The sequence below is a fragment of the Sus scrofa genome, chromosome 1 (assembly GCF_054392235.1).
Source record: "Sus scrofa isolate SSC_HxYL_T2T_F1_AM1 chromosome 1, Sscrofa_HxYL_maternal_Yorkshire_Landrace_v2.0, whole genome shotgun sequence".
Classification (NCBI taxonomy): domain Eukaryota; kingdom Metazoa; phylum Chordata; class Mammalia; order Artiodactyla; family Suidae; genus Sus; species Sus scrofa.
The window spans coordinates 173,417,328-173,440,538 of record NC_139383.1 but is presented as its reverse complement, the minus strand read 5'-3'; the positions used below and the strand labels follow the sequence as shown (position 1 = coordinate 173,440,538).

The window sequence follows — 23,211 nt, the reverse complement described above, 5'->3', positions numbered from 1 at the left end:
CCCTTGCTGAGTGGGTTAATGCTCCGGTGTTGCCGTGAGCTGTGGTGTAGGTCGAAGATGCGGCTCGGATCCCGTGTTGCTGTGGCTCTGGTGTAGGCCAGCTCTGATTAGACCCCTAGCTTGGGAACCTCCATATGCCGCGGGAGTGGCCCTAGAAATGGCAAAAAGACAAAAAAAAAAAAAAAAGAAGAAGAAGCAGCTGCTGCCAGCATAACACCCCAATATTATTCACGATGTCCAGTTACCTATCAGGTATTTCTGAGGGCCTTCTGTGTTTCTAATGCTGTCCTGATAAGGGGAGAGGTGCGTGCGTATATTCGAAGGTAGGAAAAAAAATGAAAGCATTTTGAAGGGATTCCTTCCTTTTGGAATTTCCCTCCTCCTATGTTATAAAATCCATATTAGGACCATATGGAAGTAATCAAACTTCCTAAAATATTACTGTGAAAGGAATGAATATTTATTTTTATTTATTTTTTAATTTTTTGTGTTTTTTTTGCCTTCTTTTCTAGGGCCGCTTCCACAGCATATGGAGGTTCCCAGGCTAGGGGTCCAATTGGAGCTGTAGTCGCCGGTCTACACCACAGCCCCAGGGTCCGAGCCGCATCTGTGACCTACACCACAGCTCACAGCAAGGGCAGATCCTTAACCCACTGAGCAGGGCCAGGGATGGAACCCGAAACCTCATGGTTCCTAGGGGGATTCGTAAACCTCATGGTTCCTAGTGGGATTCCTTAATTGAGCCATGACAGGAACTCCAGGAATGAATATTTTAAAATGTATTTCACATGATCTTTCAGAGAACTAGCGCCCTCACACCATCTAGCCTCCTGCCACTGCCAGAAAAAAACATCCTGAGCATTCTTGTTTTCTTTTCCTCCAAAAGCGCTGTTTGTTAGAAGCAACACCCATTTGTAATTTCAATTGTAGCGTTGCGTCGCTATCCCTCTCTTTTGAAGCAGCACACACCCAAATAGTAGTTGAGATTATTCTGTCGTTTGAAAAAAAAGCTAGAAAACTTGACTTAGTTTAAAATTTAGAGAAAAAAAAAATCAAAGTTAGCACTGATTTGAAAAGTCTTAGGTATTTTTAAGAGGAAACTGAAAAAAATTAATCTAACCCAATTCTGATAAGCTCAGAAATACAATTTTTCAGAGTTGTTATGTCGCTATCTTGTTAATGAATTGCTAATGTGAGTTATGTCCTTGTAATAAAACAGCATTGTCAGATAATGAGGCTCAGCTGCAATGTGAAATCTGATAGCTCACGTTTGCACATTTTAAGGAAGGAAAGCTCTTAAAAGCAAGTGGTGCTGCCCAGCATGAGCTCAATACAGCTTGCATGCTTGTCTCCTTTTAGACGTGAAGCCAGTGACCCTGAAGGTTTTGTCTCAGGTGTCCTGATACCTGGTGGATAAATGCCAGGTGAGCATCATGCACTCACTGTGCGCTGCTGGCTTAAGCCACAGAAGGTGATGGAAGGGGAGTGAGGACTGAGGGATGGGTTCAGAGTAAGGGGCTGCTTTCTGGGCCTCTGGGCCTCTGACCGTGACAAGTCCTTTTATCCTTGTCCTTCCCTTGTGTTAACTCTTGGCACGACTCTAAGACCAGCCCATTGTAGGTGTTGCTGTTCTTCATAAACGGATTGTAAACACATCTAGAGCCAATTAGCCATCATAAATCCTTTATGGAATAGAACAACAACAAATAGACCCTCCCAAAAAATACTGTTTACAAAAATGTTCTTGGTTCATTTCTAGTGGTTAAGTCATTCAGGATGTTTTGAAACCGGCCATGGTTAAGGAGGCGTCCTGGTGTTTGAACAGTCTTCTGTGTTTTACTGTGAGTGGATGGGGTGGTGATTCTTGTGTTTTGTCTTAGGAAAGTTCTTATGAAGGTGGGGTGCGATCTTGCATAAATCCTGAATAAGTTCTTGGTCCCCGTGTTCCAGTATCTTAAAATCATGGTATCTTAGAGTTGAAAAAGGGACAGCAGGGGCCATCTGTTCCATTTTCTTCCTTCCTGGAGGTATTTCTGGCAGGTGGCCAACCTTTACTCTCACTGAGGGTGCTAACCGGCCAGCTCTGGCCTCCAGAGGCCACCTGCTCCGGGTTTTACCGGGGTTAATGGCAGGAAGTTCCTTCCATCAACTTCCGACAGCTCGCCTCCTTGGGTCAAGATTTGCCCTCTGTAGCTTTATAACAGAAGATGGCTTGGCTTTTGCCAACCCATCCCCTTCCTGCAGAAAGAATCTACCCTTAAAAAAAAAAGAAAAAGCTAAACATTCCTAAGTCTTTTGTTTATTAACTATACTGGCTACTTAAAACGAATTTGGGGAGTTTCCTTCGTGGCGCAGCGGAAACGAATCTGACTAGGAACCATGAGGTTGTGGGTTTGATACCTGGCCTCGCTTAGTGGGTCAAGGATCCGACATTGCCCTGAGCTGTGGTGTAGGTCCTAGACACAGCTCCGATCTGGTGTTGCTATGGCTGTTGCGTAGGCCTGCAGCTGTAGCTCCTATTAGACCCCTAGCCTGGGAACCTCCACATGCCATGGGTGCAGCTCTAAAAAGCAAAAAAAAAAAAAAAAGAATTTGGGGAGAGTTCCCATTGTGGTTCAGGGAGTAAGGGCACAATGTTATCTCCACAAGGATGAGGGTTCGATCCTTGGCCTTGCTCAGGGGGTTAAGGATCTGGCATTGCCACAAGTTACAGTGTAGGTTGCAGATGTGGCTTGGATCCACATGCCATGGCTATGGTGTAGGCTGGCAGCTGCGGCTCCCTTTTGACTCCTGGCCTACGAACTTCCATTTACCACAGGTGTGGCTGTTTCAAAAAAAAATTAAATCGTGGGAGATTGTTAATACATTTAAATGGCCTTAAAAGTGTAAAGAAAACTATGCAGGGAGTTCTCATTATGGCTTAGCGGTTAATGAACCCAACTAGTATCCATGAGGATGCGGGTTCAATCCCTACCTTGCTTGGTGGGTTAAGGATTTGGCGTTGCCATGAGTGTGGTGTAGGTGACAGATGCGGCTCTGATCTCAAGTGGCTGTGGCTGTGGCGTAGGCCAACGTCTACAGCTCTGATTGGACCCCTCGCCTGAGAACCTCCATATGCCATGGGTATGGCTCAAAAAAAAAAAAGACAAGAAAACCGTGTCATGAGATATACATGTATGTGTGTAAGCGTGTCGGTGTCTTTCTCATACCTTGGTCTCTAACCAACTAGTTTCTCGCCCCAGCGTCAGCCAGTGGTACCAGTTTTGGATGTCCTTACAGAGTTTACTTTATGCCATGCAGACACACACGTGTGTATACAAATACACACACCTCCTCCCACCTCCTTGGTACATAAAGGATGCGTGTTCTCCACCTCGCCTTTCCACGTGACAGTAGAGCGCACCCTCCTTTTTATGGTCGCTTAGTGTTCTATTATATAGATTTTGTCCTATTTACTTAAAGAAACAAAGCAAAATAACCACCTCCCTTGCAAGTCATGCCTCTTGGGTTTGCCCATAACACTGGCCCAGGGCACAGCATGACGATGTTCCCTCCTCTGGGCTTGGAATAATGTGCATGGTGTACTCTGTCACGGAGCTGAGTCATGTTGCTTGAGATAGAATACAACCCCAGGGATCCCACCTCCCCCCCTCTTCGGCCCCCTCCTAATTCCTCCATCCTGCATTCTGCATTGACTCAGGCAGCTAAGTACACACCACCAGCTCAGCCCTATAAAACTCCATCCTGTGCGATTTGGCTGCTCACCCATTCTGATGAAACCCTGCTGGATTCTGATTCAGTCCTCTGACATTTTATCTGGTTGTATATATCAGCTGCAAATTGGATTAGCCTGCCTTCAATAACCTCCTTCAAGTTTTCCTGGCTCACAGCGTGGCATGGGCTGGAGCTAATAATAGAGCCTGGTGCCATAACCCCTGGAGGCCCCCTGGAGTTCTCTGTCCATTCTGCTTTGGGTAGGAGTTAGCAGCCGGGCACAGCACAGCCCCAGCTCACTTCAGCATCCGCTCACCTTCATGTCATCATCTTGTCTAGAACAGTACTGCGTGTGTTGGCTGAAGGCTGGCCAGTGTCCACGTGCACCAGTAAGCAGTGCCCTGGTGCTTTTCACCGTATCGGAAAGGGGAATAAGTGTGCATGTCTTTTGTTCTCGCTGTTGACTGTCCTTTGCTAAATGACCATAACGTCTTTAGGGATTCACTCTAGAGCTTTGCTTTGGATGAATATCATTTATTCATCCCCCCTCCCTGGTGCATTGGTGTGCTCAGCGTTTTGCTAGAGTCTAGGAGAACAGTCCTAAGCAAGGGAGCAGTTGCCTTTTGCCTCTCTGGCCTTGAGCAGCTGCCCATGGACCCTTCTTCTTGTCACTTCTTGAGATCTGTCCAGCCTCTGTCCTCTGAGAGCCTTGTCTTTGGCCATGAGAGCTCATTTAAAAAGCCAGCGACCAAATAGGGTGGGAAGAGAAATGCAGGGTCCTGTGGGAGCTTACTGGAGGAGGACTTAATGAGTCTAGGAACCCTGACAAGACATTTTCAGAAAATGTGCTTACCTAAGCCACCACCTAAAGGACAAGTAGTCAGGAGATCTGAGCAAAAATAGCAAATTGGTGGTGCCGACGAAGGGAGGAACTGCCGTGAGCCCAGTCTGTACAATTTATATGGTAATTCACAACTTCTCTCAACCTTGGTACCTTTACCAGTCTCTGATGTCTGTCATTTCCCCGAGATGCCCTGCAGTGTCTCTCAGCCATCACGAGATATGATTTGGCGGAACCAGTCTGGAGAGCCTGGATGGACGGCTGTCATTCCTGTTCCTGTTTGGGGGCCTTGGTGCTCATGTTGGTTCTTCTTCCAACATAGACCAACTCTCCCATCCTTAGTGAGCGTTAGCACCAGGAGGCGGTGGTTGTAGCCCAGCAGTGGATAGCGATGTTAAAAGCTTGTCCTACCTACCCAGGGGTTAGAAATAGTTACCATCCAAGGATTCAGCTAGCTGCGAAGGAGGTCTTTTGGGAGCAAACGAAGAAATGGTGTGCATGTGTGTGGCTGGCAGTTTGGGAACATGCGCAGTCCCGGTGGTGGCAACGACTTGGCTGTCGTCTCCCAGAGGCAGGGTTGGAATTTGGTCACCATCTGTGGAGGGGAAGCTTTGTGTGTTGTGCCGTGAGGATAGCGGCTGGGAAGGTAAGGGGGGATGGGCTGTCAGGAGTGCAGGAAATGGAAGTCCGGAGACGGTTCTGTTGGGTGCTGCTCCCTGAAGGGCTGTCATGGAGTACAATACAGCAAGGCAGCAGCAAGGTCTCCCTGTTGCATAGATGAACAACGTGTGTTTGGGTGATCAAATGAAGCCCTCTGACTGGTGGTAATTTGAATCTTTTCATCCTGCCTACAGAGTCAGGATGCCAGCCCTGAGCCTTCAGATCCAGGCCACAGGCCGTTTTCTCTCTGTAAAATCAATACGTGGCATTGGAATGAGTTTCGTAGCAGTTTTGCTGTCATGTACCCTCTCCAAGTGGCTGGGCACCCTTGGCACTCTGGCTCATTGGGTCATGCTCCCCATCGTGCTTGGTGAGTGAGATTCAGATCTGGGACCACAGAAGTCACTTGGGGAGTATCTTCCTGGAGGGCCTGATAGTCCCTTTGAGTCCCTGTTTCCTGAAACCCAGATTTCTGGATAAACTACAGACTCCACCCAGAAACCCAGACCTCACTTTATTGTGAGAAGTCAGAGTTGTTTTTTGTTTGGTCTTGTGTTTTTTTTTTTTTTTTTTTTGCTTTCTGCTTTTTAGGGCCGTACCCATAGCATATGGAAGTTCTCAGGCTAGGGGTTGTATTGGAGCTTCAGCTGCCAGCCTGTGCCACAGCCGCAGCAACACCAGATCCGAGCAGCATTGCGACCTACACCACAGCTCACGGCAATGCCGCATCCTTAACCCACTGATCAAGGCCAGGGATTGAACCCGCATCCTCATGGATACTAGTTGGTTTTGTTTCTGCTGCGCCATGACAGGAACTCCCGAGAACTCAAGAGTTTTGATTGTCATGAAATACATAGAATTTTAGATTTTGAGCTCTGATTTTTTTTTTTCATTTTCAACAAAGTGCAATTGTTGTATACCATCATTTTTAGAACTAGGAGCGCAAGATAATTCTCGTCTTGGCAATCTTGCAGGAATTTAAAAATGTTTCCTGTCTCATGATAAGAGATTTGGAACAAAAGAACCACTGATTTTTTGAAGACCTTTAACCAACCATAGAGTTTTACAAACTCTTCTGGTAAAGAGAATTTTTAATTAGTGGGAGAGAGTGACTATGTCCTTTAACCTGGGACTCTTGCCAGCTCGTTCATTTCAGTGGTACCTTCCTCTCCTCTCTCATCCTTAAATGCCAAGAATCCATAGTAATTCAGTAATTCTCTCTGGTCACTGAATTACTGTGGATTCTTGGCCTTTAAGGATTTAACATTTCTAATTGAGAGCCACTCTAAAAACCTATCTGCAGATTGGCATTCTTGCTGAGGTGTACACTTGAGTCATATTAGATGTGAGGCCCTTGGAAATGCAAATGTCACTAAGCCGGTGGCTGACCTTGGCCGCCACTCACTGGTAACTCCTCACCCTACCACTAACCCCTAAGCCTACCTGTTCCCCCATCTCTTTTTTAGGGTGAAATGATGTCAAATAGTGTTATCTGAAAAGAATTGGAAATGACTAGCTGGAAATACCACTATTCTCCATTCGAAAGTCAGAAACAGAGACATCCAGTATTGTCACCAAAAGAAAGAACTGTAGCACTTGCACTGTTAAGGAATAAGACTATTTAGTTGTGGGAGAGGAAGGAAGGGTATGAGACAGACCTATGTGATTCAGCCATGTGGGATTGGCATTGGAAGCCACAGAAATTGTGTGGGTGCTCGCATGTGATTCCAGTGGAATTCATCTCCTGCGATAACCTTGCCTTCTCTGGAGCAAGTACATGTGGTTTCAGCTGGTCTGCCCGGATTCCGAAGCTTTCCTCCCATTGGCTTGTGGTCTGCTTCTCTGGCAGGTTATTCTTTGGCCTGTCTGGCCCCCTCTAGGTAGGATTCTAGGTGTCTGGGCTGTTATCAGTTACCTGTGTTTCAATTCCCTTTTGCTACCAGCCCTTCGTGCCTGTTTTCCACAGTGTCAGTAATTCTCTTATGGGACCAAGAACCCCTGTTGGAATTTTACCTCTTTCCTTGCCTGCTGAATACTTTTTCTGTGACTGTTTTGCAAGACTTAGCAACCTTGTTAGGATGCTGACTGGCCTCATCAGCTAAAACTCCCAGATCTTTATCACACTCTCGCCTCACAGTCACCATCTCTGCTTTTCCTCTATGTATATAATGATTTTTTCTTTAATGTCTACAGAGTTCCTGTCGTGGCTCAGTGGAAACAAATCTGACTAGTATCCAAAAGGACACAGGTTCGATCCCTGGTCTCACTCAGTGGGTAAAGGATCCATTTTTGCTATGAGCTGTACTGTAGGTTGCATATGCAGCTTAGATCTGGGGTGGCTGTGGCTCTGGCGTAGGCCAACAGCTACAGCTCTGATTTGACCCCTAGCCAGGGAACCTCCAGATGCCGTGGGTGCATCCCTAAAAAGACAAATAAAATAAAGTGTTTAAATGCAGGGAGTCTGTGCCATACCATATAGTATTTCCTTTATTAGTCTTCACAGCTATTAATTTATAGGCATGTGATTTGCATGCTGGTCTTTAATACTTCAGGAGAAATCTTGACCCTAGAAGCTATCTCATCTCCAGATAGCAGGGTTCCATTGTGTAGCTCTCCTGCAGTGTTCTAAGTTATGAGAGTAAGAATAGCAGTCCCTTCCCCCCTCTGCCCTTCCTTCTAACCATCCCTCTCAGGAGACATTATTCAAATCCTCCTGCATTCTTGTGTTAATGATGGTGCCCTTGGAGCACCACCGGCTAGTAGAGCTTTGTGATTATGGAAATGTTCTCTGTGTCACCCAGTAAGGTAGCCAGTGGGCATACCTGACTGTTGAGCACTTAAAAGGTAGCGAGTGTTACCAAGGAACTGCATGTTCATTGATTTTAACTAAATTTAAATGGCTTCTTGTAGCTAGTAGCCACCCCATTGGACAGTGGAATTTAGTTAAGAAAAAATAAGACTTAACCAGCAAGAAAAAAAGATGACAGGAAGTTCCCATTGTGGCACAGTGGAAACGAGTCCGACTAGTATTCATGAGATGCGGGTTCCATCCCTGGTCGGGGATCTGGTGTTGCTGGTGAGCCATGGTGTAGGTCACAGACATGGCTCAGATCCCGAGTTGCTGTGGCTGTGGCGTAGGCTGGCAGCTGCAGCTCCAATTCCACCCCTAGCCTGGGACCCTCCATATGCTGAGGGTGCAACCTTAAAAAAGCAAAAAAAAAAAAAAGATGACAGTGGTTTGTGACTTAAGTAGCTGCATAAGTGGTCAGTCTGAAGGGAGCCTTAGGAGGGCACCAGGCCTCCCCCTGGGAGTCCATTCCTGACCTCTGGACTCAATCCTGGTCTCTGACCTCTGATGGCCTCTTGGAGACCTCTGCCTGCACACTGGGAAGATAATCCCAAATTCTTGTATTTGCCTCAGCCCTGCTTTTGTTCCTTTATTTATTCTGTCATCTGATAGCATCCCCCCGCCCCAGCAACACCCCACAGGGAACCTTGAGTTGGTGCCATCTCCTTGCCTCCTAGAGTCAGTCCGTCACTGAACTGTGCTGCACCCCCAGCAATAGCTTTGGAACCAGGCCCGAAGCCTCCATCCAGGACAGCCATGCGCCCCTGCCAGACAGTGGAGCAGACTGTGTCATTATTGTCCCTGTCCTCCCTCTGGACCTGCCTCCCTTCATTCTGTCCTCTGCTCCTCACCTGGCAAGCCTGTCCCTCGCCTCCTAACCATGTTTGCCTCGCATGGCACAGAGGATGACGCCAGGCCAGGGTGGCCCTCCCCTCCCCCATCGCCCCTCTCTCTGAACTTCTCTCCATTTGGAGGGGCTCTCACCCTCCCTTCTCTGTCTGAAAGGATGTTTCTCCCCTTTCCTCCTCCTCATTCATCCAGGGACTTTCCTCAGCTACCTATCACATGATTCTCATTTCTTCCTCCTCGAAGTTCCTGCAGGATGCCATCCATTGCTGTTATTGCACTTGCCATGTCATCTTGTAATTACCTGGGTGTCTGTTGTCTTCCTGATACATAGAAAGTGAATTTCTGTAGGCATGACCTCTGTCTCATGGATTCCTTAGTCCTTGCACTGTTCCCACACAGTTAGTTTGGTTGAATAACCACATGGACCTGAGCGTGCATAGGTGTTGAATGGGCAGATACAGAAAGGAGGGCAACTGGGTCCCCATGAAGAGCACAGGTAGCCTGGAGAGAAAGTAGGTTGTGGTGAGCCGCCAGGAGTTTTAATTTGGCCCATTTGTCCATGGGGAGCTCCCACTGGAAGAAGATTGGACTAGTGAGGTGGCAGGTAAGTTAGGACAAAGAGAAGCTGCCACATATCAGCACAGAGCAGGGCACTTAACAGGTGCTTGATAGCTTTTGGAAGAAGGAAAAACGGGGGCTGTACGTTAGTTGGTTGATGGACCATTCTGCTCATAATGATAACTCAAATTGAGGCTGTGGGATGGAGAAAAAGAGGTGAATTTAAAAGAGTTGTTCTTGGAGTTCCCGTCGTGGCGCAGTGGTTAACGAATCCGACTAGGAACCATGAGGTTGTGGGTTCGGTCCCTGCCCTTGCTCAGTGGGTTAACGATCCGGCGTTGCCGTGAGCTGTGGTGTAGGTTGCAGACGCGACTCGGATCCCACGTTGCTGTGGCTCTGGCGTAGGCCGGTGGCTACAGCTCCGATTCAACCCCTAGCCTGGGAACCTCCATATGCCGCGGGAGCGGCCCAAGAAATAGCAACAACAACAAAAAGACAAAGAAACAAAATAAAATAAAAGAGTTGTTCTTAAAGGCAAAAGTAAGTTTCACAACTACTCTCTAATGTTATCACCATTCTTTCCGGGTTTTTTTTTTTTTTTAATGATCACGGACCTGAAAATTTCTGGAATTGTCTTAATTTCAAATATTGACTATACTAACAGGGCATGGGGGTTCCATACTTGTTAAAAATAATATAGCAAATGCACTTATATTGAGCAAGTCAACCAAATTCTGTTAATTCTGCCTTCAAAATGCCACTAATTTTATATGATGGGAAATACAGGCAGTAGTCTTTATTTCTCAGTGGTGTTTTTTCCCTTCTATTGAAACATTGTCCTAATGCATAGGAAAAAAAAAAATCTCCATTTAGCAAAGAGATAAATTAGACTACTATTGTTGCATGGGACTCCCTATGTGCATTAGTTCTCTGTTGCTGTGTAACAGATTACCTCCAAACTTAGCAGCTTAAAACAACAACATTTATTATCTCACAGTTTCTATGCATCAAGAAATCAAAAATGGGAGTTCCCATCGTGGTGCAGTGGTTAATGAATCTGACTAGGAACCGTGAGGTTGCGGGTTCGATCCCTGGCCTTGCTCAGTGGGTTAACGATCCGGCGTTTCTGTGAGCTGTGGTGTAGGTTGCAGACTCGGCTTGGATCCCGCATTGCTGTGGCTCTGGCGTAGGCCGGTGGCTACAGCTCTGATTAGACCCCTAGCCTGGGAACCTCCATATGCTGTGGAAGCAGCCCTAGAAAAGGCAAAAAGACCAAAAAAAAAAAGAAAAAAGAAATAAAAAATGGCATAGCTGGGTGACTCTGACTCACATCTTATTGGCCTGTAGCAGGCAAAGATCTGTCAGGAGGTTGGAGCAAGATGGCAGCCAGGGATGCTGTTATCAGAGGGTTTGACTAGGGCTGGAGTACCCACATCCAAGACGACTCACTCACATGGCTCTTGGCAGGAGGTCTTGGTTCCTTACTGCGTGGACTTCTTTCATATGGCTGCTTGAGTGTCCCGAGTGAGCCACCTGAGCGAGCACAAGAGAGCCACAAAGCTTTGCTTTTTATGACCCAGTCTTCAAAGTTACACATGATCACCTCCTCTATAGTCTATAGAAAGAAGTCACTAAGGCCAACCCCCAGCAAGGGAGAGAAGTTAAGACCAGCCTCTTGAAGAAAGAAATTTTAGGAAGTTGTGGATTTATGGATTGATGGATGGATTGATTGTCTTTTTAGGCCACACCTGTGGCATATGGAGGTTCCCAGGCTAGGGGTCAAATTGGAGCTGTAGCCGATGCCAGCAATACCATCAATACCAGGCCCATTCAACACAATTTCTGAAAGTCATCTTGAACAGTAAAACGATTCTGCTCTGGAGGGCTGTCCTTTTGTCTCTTCCCATTTGTTAACTTTTCCATTGGGCACAAGAATGGCCATAATCTAGTAGAGGTGATGAAATTTAGGTTGTGCAGAATCTTGTGTTTCTGCAGGTTTATCTGAAACTGATAGTCTTGGGACTTGCAGTTGTTTTGACTCTTGCGTGTGGGGCTGACAGTGGTGAGCAGCTACCGTGGATGGTCTTCTTGGTTGGAGCTGTTTGCTGTCATTGGTATTATCTGAGCTTGAGCTCAGACATGCAGTCTGGGCATTGGGCTGCACTCATCTTCCATCCTGTTTCTTTGTTCTCACCCCACATATCCTCTGTTCCACTCCTGTGTTATGGGCCTGTTACAGGTATGTGCATATCTCACCTCCACAGTTGATGAGGAGGCCCCCAGGGGCAGAGCAGAATTCATCTTGTTCAGTGTTGTGCTCCTCCTTTCTGCTGGCAAAATGCCTGCAACATAAATCACTCAACACATTTTTTTTTTTTTTTTGAGTGTATAATTAGGTCAAGATGGGTAACGGAGAGAAAGAGACATAAAACTAGCAGTGTAGGGTCGGGCAACCCCTCAAGAGATTAAAAAGGGGAAAAGGTTTAGGGGGCAGGATTTTGGGTAGAAAAGGCAGGAGGAAGGTAAAGCGTACAGGATATAACAAGAGTTGGCGATGATAAGAATGTGGGGGTGAGGTCGGGAGAAGAAGGGATAGTGTAGGAAATTTCTTAAAGTATGGAACAGGACCTCATCTCCTAGTTGGGGTGGAAGCCTGGGAGGAATGGGGAGACTAGTGATATTTCCTGGGTAGCAGGCACAACGTGGACGCTTCCCATATGTTGGTTTGTTTATTTATTGGCCACACGCACAGCATGTGGAAATTCCCTGGCCAGGAACTGAATCCAAGCTGTAGCTGTGACCTAAGCCATGGCTGCAGCAACACCAGATCCATAACTCACTGCATAGGGCTGGGGCTCAAACCTGAGCTGCTGCAGAGACAGCATCCTTAACCTGTTGTGCCACAGCGGGAACTCCTTGGTTTATTCTGTTTAAAGCAACTGAAGTTGGTTGACATGTGTATAACTTCGATATTTAAGTAGTACTGAAAATATCAATTCTTTTAATCTAGGGAGCATTTACTGCAAGTATTATGGGTAATAACTAGAACATATACTGTAAAATATGGAAAGTAAAGACATAAATTGATTTAGGGGAAGAAAAATCAGGAAGTGCACGTCTCTGGAGTTCTGGTCATGGCTCGGCGGTTAACAAACCCGACTAGTATCCATGAGGATGCGGGTTTGATCCCTGGCCTTACTCGCGGCCCTAAAAAGACAAAAAAAAAAAAAAAGGGGGGGGGCAGATCTCTGGCTTAGGGCTTCCTTGTCAAATGTTCAGCTGGTGTGTGTGCTACCTGGGGTCATAATGGATCCCTGTGGAATAAGAACACCATATCCCACTCCAGATATCACCTTTTAAGGGGCTGGGATGAAGTCAGCTGGCATTGTTAAGAATAGGGAGTAAAATATAAAAAGTTACCTTCTCAAGGCAGATTCATAGGAGAAAAGGTAAATTCTAGTGTCTTGTGTTGAGTTGGACTTGAGATTTATTTTACCAAAGGAACAATTTCAATAGATTATATATTTAATGAGTTTTGTGGTGGGCACAGGACTCTGATAAACACTTAGGCACAGTTTATGAAGCAGACTTCTGAGTTGCAAATAGCTGACTTATAAAATAAGCCTTCAAAATACCACCTGTTTCTCAGTTGGGACTTTGTGTCATTCATTTATGGTTTGAGCACCATATCCTGTTTAATGTCTTGATGAGGAACTAGGAAATTAAGTGAAAAAAAAAAAAAAAACCAAAAAAACACATCATGTGCAGAGAATGGTCCCTGTTGACACAAAAACCATGCAGGACAGTTGATTCTTAGTAACAGGAAGAGCCACTGAAAGTCCTGGGAATGTCCATGGTTATGTGGCCTCGCCTCTTCTGTTCCTGCTTTCCTTGCCTCTTCTAGTCCATCTCCAAATAATATTTTCATTGTCGTAAGCTGCCTTAGGTAAATACTCAATTCTACGGAGTCATAATCAGGGACCAAAATGTCATGCATAGATTTTATGAAAGTAATAAAATGCTTCAGAAAGTACAGTTGCTCAGTGTGGGGTCCATTGCATCTGATGAATGAGTCACATACCTGGTCATGTGTTTCCCTACAGAGTGACGATGGCTGCTTATCTGTGTGCAACCTTGTTATTGGGAGGAAATAAAGATAAGACATTTTGGCTGTATGTCTGAAACCCATTTGTAAATACTGTTTTTATAGGGTAACGTTCTCTTTCCTGCTCTCCTGTCCCTAAACTTAAGTGAGAAGTGAAATTTCCTGCAGCAGTGGCTTGTAAATAGTAAGTGCCCAATAAAGGCTCTACATTTTATCTCCCAGCTGTTGCCTCCATATTACATAAGAAAACCCTTTTGATGCTCTCCAAATGGACAGCTCTGTTACCTTTATGAGTTGCCTTAATTATAACGTGTAGCTGTGTTTTCTTATGGCAAAAGAAGTTTTATTTATTTTAGAAATACGGAAGCCTGGACTCTTAGTCTGATTTTTCTTCCCCCACCCCCTTATATATTTTCTAAGTTTCTACAAAAATTTAATTTCCAAGCAAAAATGTTTAATGTTGCAAAAGGAAAAAATGCAAATAAGCAAAAAGAGGTTATCTATTATTCAGAAGTAATCACTATTAATATCACCCTTTCTAGGGCTTTTCCTGTGCGTATATGTAATTGCTATTAATTTTAAAATGAGGCTGTATTGTATGTGAGGGCAGGTTAACTGCTAAAGCAACCTTCAGTTTTCAGTGGGAATACACTGAAATACAAGTCTGTTTTCCCCTCACTGTGGCAGGATCAGTAAGTCATGGTGGAAGGGGCAAGGTGAGGGTGGGGATGATCTGTTCTATTCCCTTCCTTTCATGGAGTTTCCCCCTTCTTGACTTTCAGTATTTTCTCCAAGGAGCAGGGGAACTGGGAAGAGAATGGAGGTAGGTGAATGGGAGGGTCTTATGGGCCTTGTCTGGAAAACGTGTCCATCATTTCTGTCCACATCTCATTGTCCAGAACTTATTCACATGACGGCACCTAACCAAAAGGTAGACTGGGAAATGTATCATAGTTGTGGGTCCAAGTGGAAAAGGGAAACAACCTGTTGTACAATGTACTGGTCTCTAACTCAGTTGTATAAGTGGCTTGAAACCTAAAACAAAACAAAACAAAATAGTTTATTCAGACGTGTTTTTGTGTATACAGTCTGGGCAGCTTTCCATCTCTACCTTATGGGAAGCCCCACCATCTCTTCCAGATCTCCTTGTACTTAATTGATCTTCCTGCTTCTGTTCTCATTCCCCTGTAGTTGTTGCTCCCAACAACTGAAGAAGTCTTTAAAACTCAAGTTAAATGTCACCCTCCTGCTTAAAACTTTCCAGTGATGGCTGCAGTGATGGCCACCCTCTACTGAGGCTGGCCCCTCGGCTCTCTGAACCCACTTGCTTCTCCGTAGGTGGCAGGACTTGCCAGCATCCCCGCACCCCATCCTCCTCCGCCTCCTTCAATTCCAGCTCAGATGTCATCTCTGCAACCACCAGTCATAAATATCCTCCCCTTTTCCTCTGCTTAATTGTTTTACTTAACTGTCATATTCTCATCAAAGTATTTACCACCATCAGCAATAATCTGGCATGTTTGTATATGCTTCTGATCCATCTTTCTGCTTTCTAGATTGTGGAATCCTTGAGGTGAGGGGGACTCCATCTTGCTCCCATCTGTACCCTCAGATAATGTGTCTGGCACACGGTGGCTACTTAGTACACAATAAGTAGGATGAGACTTTTAAAATGACAGTATTATAGCCCATTGCATGGAATTGGCATGAATATTTAACTGTCTACTTTTGTGGCTTTTACATTTTTTTAATTAAAATACGTTTTGGTGATTCCTTTTAGCTATTTGGGGGGGATTTTTGTGCATGTAACTGTGCTTATTTTCTTAGGATTGATTCTTAGGTGAGAGTTGGTTTACAGAAAGGGTGTGTGTATGAAATGTTAAGGTGTTTAGACTCCTGATTTGTTTCCCTGTGTAGTTGAGAGGTCTGATGCAACACAGTCTCAACAACCCGAGAAGGTAGGCTGGGCGGGAGGGTTTTGTCTGTCTTCATTGCTATATCCCTAGATCTTAGAACAGATGTTCATGCTTACTAAATGAATAAATAAATTGTAAAATTCTATATCCCTTCATTTTAATTTGTTTTGATTCATTTATTCATATAAATGTTCCCTAAATTTTAAAATGTATGCTTTTGCAGAGTAGGTCCACCCCATGTTAGAACACTCATCCAAAATTAATGTAAACCTAAGGGAACCATGTGTGAGCTAGGCTTAGGCTATTCCCTGGAAACCAGACAAAGTTCCATTGAGCCCCCTATGGAGTTGGTGGAAAGTCTAAGACTTTGCTCAGAATTTCTAAGAATTCCAAGGGCTGCGAGCCAGAGTAATGATTTCTAGCTGGAATTCTTGTCCTCTCCTCTGTGACTAGTGACTGCTTGTATCTTGGTTTCCATCATACCATCTCGTCTTTATTGCCCCCCAGTCAGTCACAAGTGCAAGGCTAGCTGTCTTGCTTGGAGTTAACTTTAAAATTTAAGTTAAATGTCATTGGGAGATGTTACTGCTCTGCAGGTCTTCCTCCTCAAAGGTCCTTTCACCCTCCTGCTGTGGGATTGAACATCTCCTCAGCAGGTACCAAGGATTGGCCTGGTGATGCAGTGCTTTCCTTTAACAGCATCTCTTCCCCCCATCCCCTCCCCTGTCCCCTGCCCAGGGGCATTTGGGAGAATTGCTGATTTGTGGTATTTGTCGTTGGTGAGAGGGGTAGAAGGTTGGGATGGGGGAGGCAGGGAGACAAAGATACAATAAATATGTTCTTCTCCAGCAGGTCCTTGTCCTCATTTCTTCTGAATGATTTCTTGGTCCCTCAAGTAAAGTTTTAACCCCTTCTCCTGGCAGTTGAGGATTTCATCATAACCCAATTTGTATGCCATGGGCACTAGTGGCTCATAAACTCTTCCCAGGTGTACTGCCAAATTTGTTGCCAAATTTTGATCCACGTGTACAAAATACTTACGTGGCATTCCTTGAGATGAGTAGGCCACGGGTCACAGCTTGCTGTGACAACAGAAAAGAGCCTTAGTCTAGATAATATCCATGCCAAGAAAGAATCCTTGATGACTGGTGAGGTGAGTTGTAAGAGGAAGGTGAGGGCTGTCAGCACCTGCTTAAAGGACCAAGGGAACAGCATGTAACCCTGGGAGCTTTGGTAAACCCTGTAGTAGGGTCCTATTTTAGTTGTCTCTGATTTGTCTTAATCCTTTCATGAAAGCTGCCAAATGCATTAAGTCCTGCCAAACTTAAAGGCAGGCCTCATTTGAGGGGGAATTATAAACACAAACATGTTCATGTCCCTTGCTGTGTTTGTATGTAGACAGCTTTGTGTTAGGGATAGTTGTAAAGATGGAAAGTAAATATTGTCAAACGTAGGTTCTAATTGCATGTATTTATCCTTGATCTGGGCGGCTAATTGACAAGGCTCCAGCACCCTTTTCTCTTCTTGTTTTATTTCGCTTACCCTTTATCTCTTTTGACATGACATAATCTCCAGATCACATGGTTTTTTTTGCTCACCTATGTCTTGGGTAGATGGATTTCATACACTTTTCTCTTACCCCTTAGCGCTTGGGTGCCCAAGGGCTCCATCCTTTGCCAGTTTTTTCTTCTCACGTTTTGGGTAACTTCTCACAGATCTTGAGCTCTAATTACTAACTATCAACTCTCCACTGATAATATCCAAGTCCCCAGCCTAGATACCTCTCCCATTTATCTATTTAGTCATCTCTATTTTTTCTACCTGGTTGTTTCATAGGCTACCTTGAATTCAGCTTAATCCTCTATTTCAATTTATATTGACTTAGTGACCCGGGAGTTCCCGTCGTGGTGAAGTGGTTAACGAACAAATCCGACTAGGAACCATGAGGTTTCAGGTTCGATCCCTGGCCTCACTCAGTGGGTTAAGGATCCAGCGTTGCCATGAGCTGTGGTGTAGGTCACAGATGCAGCTCGGATCTGGCGTGGCTGTGGCTCTGGCATAGACCAGTGGCTATAGCTCTGATTTGACCCCTAGCCTGGGAACCTCCATATGCCACGGAAGCGGCCCTAGAAAAGGCAAAAAAGAAAAAAAAAGACTTAGTGACCCAAACTGGAAACCCTGGAGTCTGGACTTATACTCCCCCTCCCCCTATCCATCTATCCTGAATGGCTTAAGACCTCTCCTGGCACGGCGCCATCACAGAGTCCCGCACTATTGGTCTGCTCCTCACTCTCAGTAGACCAACAGCATATTCATGTTTATATTTCAAGTCCAAGCCCAATGCCCACTGCACAGCGGCTGCTTAGAAAATACTGGAATGAATGAATAAGCAGGTGGATGAATGAATGAATGGTTCTGAGATAGTCGATTTCCATTTAGGCTAATGCCTTTTATTTCTTTTTACTGAAACTGAGGCATTCTTTTTTGCTTGCCAGCCAACATTTTGAAACTGTAATTTTAAGGAAATTGTTGAGCACATGAAATTCTTTTTTCAGGCCACACACGAATATATTAACCTCGAAGGAGGAATTATTTATTAAATGCCCCAGGGCAACAAGAGACCATACATTTATCTAGGTGGTTTTGTGTGTGTAGTGGTGTTCCTGGTACAGCTAGGAAATATTTCCTATCAGTGACAGAAATAATTGATCCGCATGACCTAGTTTGAATGAAACTTGTGCTTCATTAATGTGGATACTCTAAATTTCTAGGGTTGTAGGATTTCATAGCTGGAATGTGGCTTTTTGAACTTCAGTATAAGGAAGAATGGCCTATGCTTGAATTGCTCTGTTCCTTATTCCAGTACTAGACCAAAGAGAAATCATTGACTTTTTGCATACTGGGTAAGAGAATGATGATAAAGGTCCATTTTTTTTTTTTTTCTAAACTATTTTTTCCTCTCTCCAACAGGGAGAGTCCCGTATTCTCAGAGTGAAGGTTGTCTCGGGAATTGATCTCGCCAAAAAGGACATCTTCGGAGCCAGGTATGTTTGTTTGCCTTGTTATTGTGTAGGCTTCTGAAGAGTTCAAACGAGCACTTTTCAAAATCAGGCCTGCGTTGGAGTCACCTGGAGGGGGGCGTCTTAAAGCAGAGGTTGTTGGGCTTACCTCCCAAATACCTGATTAAGGAAGTGATGCTGATGCTGCTGGTTTAGGGACCACATTCTTACAGGGCTGTAGACCTTGTGTCACAGCAGCAGTCAGCAGGCTTGGCCTTCATAGGGGTTGATTTCATGAGGAAATTTGATTCAGATGTTTTCTGTTTTCCTGCAGTAGAAAAATAACTTGCGAATATGTTTGTGCTCATTTTAATATATTCCTTAAAAAAAAAAACCCTAAATTAGGGAAACAAAGTATGTTTTGTTTCTGGGGAGAATTGGATGTCTTTTTGGTGTATTATAATATAATCTGAACTAAGAGATGTGGTGGTTTCTGTGGCATTTGTGAAAGCATTCACAGCCTGACCTTTCTGGGTGTTTCAGCTGTTTTGAGTGCTGCAGTCGGTGTTTCTGTATCTCCCAGGCAGCCCTATTGGTTCTCTACACAGTACTGCCTTCAGTTATTGGACTGGTAGAAGAATGAGGGTGAGAGCTCCTTGGAACTGGGATTTGAACTAGATTTCAGAGAAGAAAGCCCTTTTGAACTTGTGACCTGGAGGAGAGCTGAGAGATAAATAATGTAGTCCAACTTCCCTGTGTTTTTTTGTTTGTTTGTTTTTAATGGCTGCACTCACGGCACATGGAGGTTCCCAGGCTAGGGGTCGTGTTGGAGCTGCAGCCTCCAGCCTATACCACAGCCACAGCAACGAGGGATCTGAGCCCCTTCTGTGACCTACACCGCAGCTCATGGCAATGCTGGATCCCTGACCCACTGAGCGGGGCCAGGGATCGAACCCACATCCTCATGGATACTAATTGGGTTCGTTTCTACTGAGCCACAATGGGAACTCCCCAACTTCCCTGTTTTACGGAAATAGGTAAGGTTGCTACTTAAATCCAGAAAGGTTACTGGTTGCCCAGTTACATATGCCAGTGGTGCTGGAACAGACCCTTGGGCCCTGCTCAGCGCCCTTGTCCTGTTGGGTACCCTGTGGGGTTGAACCATGAGGGCCGTGCTGGCTGCTGGTGTCACCTCATTAGAACACTAGGTAATCCTGGGAGTCCTCTGGACCGTTGCCTGTAGTGATGCTCTGGTTTCAGGGCCTCAGCCTGATACTGGAGACCCTTAGTGATGAGGCCTCATTCTGTCCAACTAACCTCGTCCTCCCCACACCCTGCAGAAGCCCTTTTCTGCAGTTGGTAGGCAGACCTCTTTTCTATTCTGTCCTGTTATACCCCTCCCATTTTTAGTTTTATCTGATATATCAAAGAAATCAGTAAGTTACTGAAACAGCACCTGGCGAAGTGACCAAAAGTAAATCCAGGCACACCTCATGTTACTGTACTTCCCAGATTCTATTTTTTGTTTTTTTTTTTTTTAAGAAATAGAAGGTTTGTGGCACCTTGTGCTCTCAGATGATGGTTGACATTTTTTTAGCAAGAAAGTATTTTTAAGTTCAGGTATTTACCCCTTTTTAGACACAATGCTATTGCACATCTAATAGGCTACACTATAGTGTAAACATTACTTGTATATACACTGGGACCCCAAAATTCGTGTGACTTGTTTTATGGTGATAATTGGATGATTGTGCTGCTCTGGAACAGCCTGCAGTATCTCCGAGGTCTGCCTGTAAATAAGTAAAATTGATACACGTTCAACATCAGTGAAATATTTTCAGAAATTCCCCATCCTCATGTGCACCCCAAGTGACGAACTGAGGGTTTGCTTTCTGAGCCCTGTCACTGGGAAACCTTGTCTCTGGGGTGCTGCCGGCAGCCTGAGCTGCAGGTGATGGGGGAGCGGGGGAGGCACATCCACCTGCAGCTTTCTCATTTAACTTGTCAAGTCTCCCCGCACGCTTTTGCATTTCCCTTGTCTCTGACTAGATTAGAAATTCATTGCAGACAGAGGCATCTTACTTTTTAGTATCTTCTTTCTTCTACTGCTAACACACAGCACCAAGAACAAGCGTGGGACAGATGATTTTTAACTTTGCAATGTTTGCAAGCTGGCTAGTAGATTGTGCTCTGATGTCAAAAATGCCTGTTGCTCTCACTGACTTGCTTCCTCACATGTTATAGTTTTGAAGGAAGAAGTTGGATTTGGACAGTTTCATCATTCATTTTTTGTTTTGTTTTATCCAAAACTTTTTTTTTTTTTTAAACAATGAAATGGATGCAGATTGTAGTATTTTAAGCCTGTTCAGGAGATCTGAGGTTAAAATTGGTGGTGGAATTGAGCTCTCAATCTTCAAAGAGCCAAACACACCTGAGCCTTGAATTGTTACCATTTATATGAAAAGAGGAAGGGTCCTTTCTTCAGGAACAGGGCAGAGAGGAAACAGATAAAAGTACCTCACGGTGTTGATTGGAGAGAAAGAGTGTCAGGGCTTCATGGACCTCGTGCCAGAAAATGAGTCAGAAGATCTGAATCCCCAGTCTCCCCTTCGTTTTCTTAGTTTAATAAATTCAACACAGACCTTCCTCCCTGCCTGCTTTCCTCCTCCCCTCTCGCCCTCTCTCAGGGGCCAGCTTTGCCGGTGTCACGATTCTTTAAGGACCCATTTGCCAGTGAGCGAGCCATAGGAGGAGGGTTAGGCGGCCATGTAGGTCTGTACCACACTGGCATCTCGCCCAAGGAGAGAGTCTGTTATCACCATATTATTTTGCCCAGTGACCTGCATTCTTTACCATGTTATCTTGGGCAAATCCTCGAAGCCACATCCGTCACAGTGTTAGCAGAAAGCCAGGATAGCAGTGTCCTTGTCACTGGCAGGCTGGAGTCAGGGAGACTCCAAGGTGACTCTGGTTGACAGGCAGTGTGCAGGGGTCCTGGGGTGGCAGCATCTTCTTTGCTGTCCCCTGGAGTGAGACCCTTTTACTGTGTCCTTCTGAACCGCAGGCCAGGAAGCCCCCCATCCTCCCCAGCCTGTCACTGATTACCCCCTTCACCTCTGTACCTCATTGGACCCTCATTGTCCCTTCACAGAAAAAGGGCTGGGTGGGAACTGGAGCCCCCCTTTGTCAAAAGGCTGATGGAGGAAGAAGGACAGTTTTCTTTTTTAAAAGTTTTATTGAAACATAGTTAATTGACAAGGTTGTAATAATTTCTGCTGTACAACAGAGTGAGCCAGTCACACACACACACACATGCATTCTCTCTCAGATTCTTTTCCCACAGAGATGATCACAGAATACTGGGTAGAGTTCTCTGTGCTGTACAGCAGGTCCCTATTGACCAATCATCCCTATGTAAATTTTTTAATTATAATTTTTTGTTATAGTTGATGCATGGTGTTCTGTCAATTTCTGCTGTACAGCAAAGTGACCCAGTTATACATATGTATACATTCTTTTTCTCACATTATCCTCCATCATATTCCATCGCAAGTGACTGAATATAGGTTGCTGTGCTATACAGCAGGACCTCATTGCTTATCCAGGACAGTTTCCATAAGCGGTATCGTCAGAAACTTTGAAGTGGTCGAAATCATGTAGACTTGGATGTGTTGAACGATTTGCAGTCTCTGGAGTAAAGGAGGCTACCTGGGCCCCCTGGACTCTCCCAGGTGAGCTCCCCGCCCCTCCAAGGCTGCCTGAGGCTCCAGCCCCGGGGACTGGAGCTGGTGGGGCTTGGCCTCCAGGCCTACCTCTCATCTAGAGCAGCCGACTCACCCTGGACCAGAAATGCACTTCTCCTTTCCTGCTCTCTGTCCCCATCCAGTGCTGAGGACACGAGATCATTTTCCGGCTTCTGTCCATCAGAGTCTCACTTTCTCAAAAGAGCCTTTGTTGGAAGAAGTTGGGTAATGGAGCTGTGGCTCCCTTGGAACTTTTGAGCGGCTGGTCAGTGTGGAGCATGGCCGTAGAGAGAAAGCTGTTTTCTTTTGGACCATACGTAGCTTCAGGGGATGGAGGGCAGTCCTGTAATCTGTCATCTAAACAGGGGCACTTCTGTCTGGAACAAATGCTGAATCAGATGGGATGTCAGGCTGTGGGGTGTAGGCAGAGACTGTGGCCATGTGGGTCAGAGCCTTCCAGTCTTTGAGTCACATGAAGAAAATACCGGGTGAAGTTTTTGTTGTTCTTGTTGTTGTTTTTTAAAAAAAAAGCTTAGGCGAGGAGTTCCTGCCATTGCACAATGAGTTAAGAATCCCACCGCAGCAGCTTAGGTGCTGCACAGGCACGGGTTCGATTCCCAGCCCGGCATGGTGGGTTAAAGGATCGAGTGTTGCTGCAACTGCTGCTCAGACTCGCTGACCCAAGATTATCCATATGCCACTGGGCAAAACAAAATCCGACTCTTCCTGGAAGTAGGCCATGTGTAAAATGCCAATTACCCATCAAAAGCAGAGTAAAATCATGTTGGAGACCTTACAGAGGGTGGCCATTTCTATTTTGGGACAGGTCCATGGTCTTTGAGACAAAACGGGATCAGGGGGACCCCTCCTGCTGCGAGGTTTCCTGGATACCCCGCCTTGATGCTGGTGGATGGATTGACACTATTTGATTTCTGCAGTGACCTAGTGACCTCTCCTCACCTCCCACCCTCCAGCCTG

At 45.3% G+C, this 23,211-nt stretch overlaps 1 protein-coding gene across 24 annotated transcripts in view; it reads left to right on the top strand.

The window, feature by feature from the left end:
* NEDD4L (NEDD4 like E3 ubiquitin protein ligase) overlaps positions 1-23,211 on the top strand; it is a 374,906-nt gene that overhangs the window by 104,195 nt on the left and 247,500 nt on the right. For all 24 annotated transcript variants that reach the window (XM_084978078.1, XM_084978178.1, XM_084978097.1 and 21 more), the window contains one exon: positions 18,462-18,535. Coding sequence is in view for 3 of the 24 variants with exons in the window: in XM_021073873.2 (XP_020929532.1) it covers positions 18,462-18,535 (74 nt within the window). In the remaining 21 variants the exon portion in view is untranslated. The remainder of the gene's footprint in view (positions 1-18,461; positions 18,536-23,211) is intronic.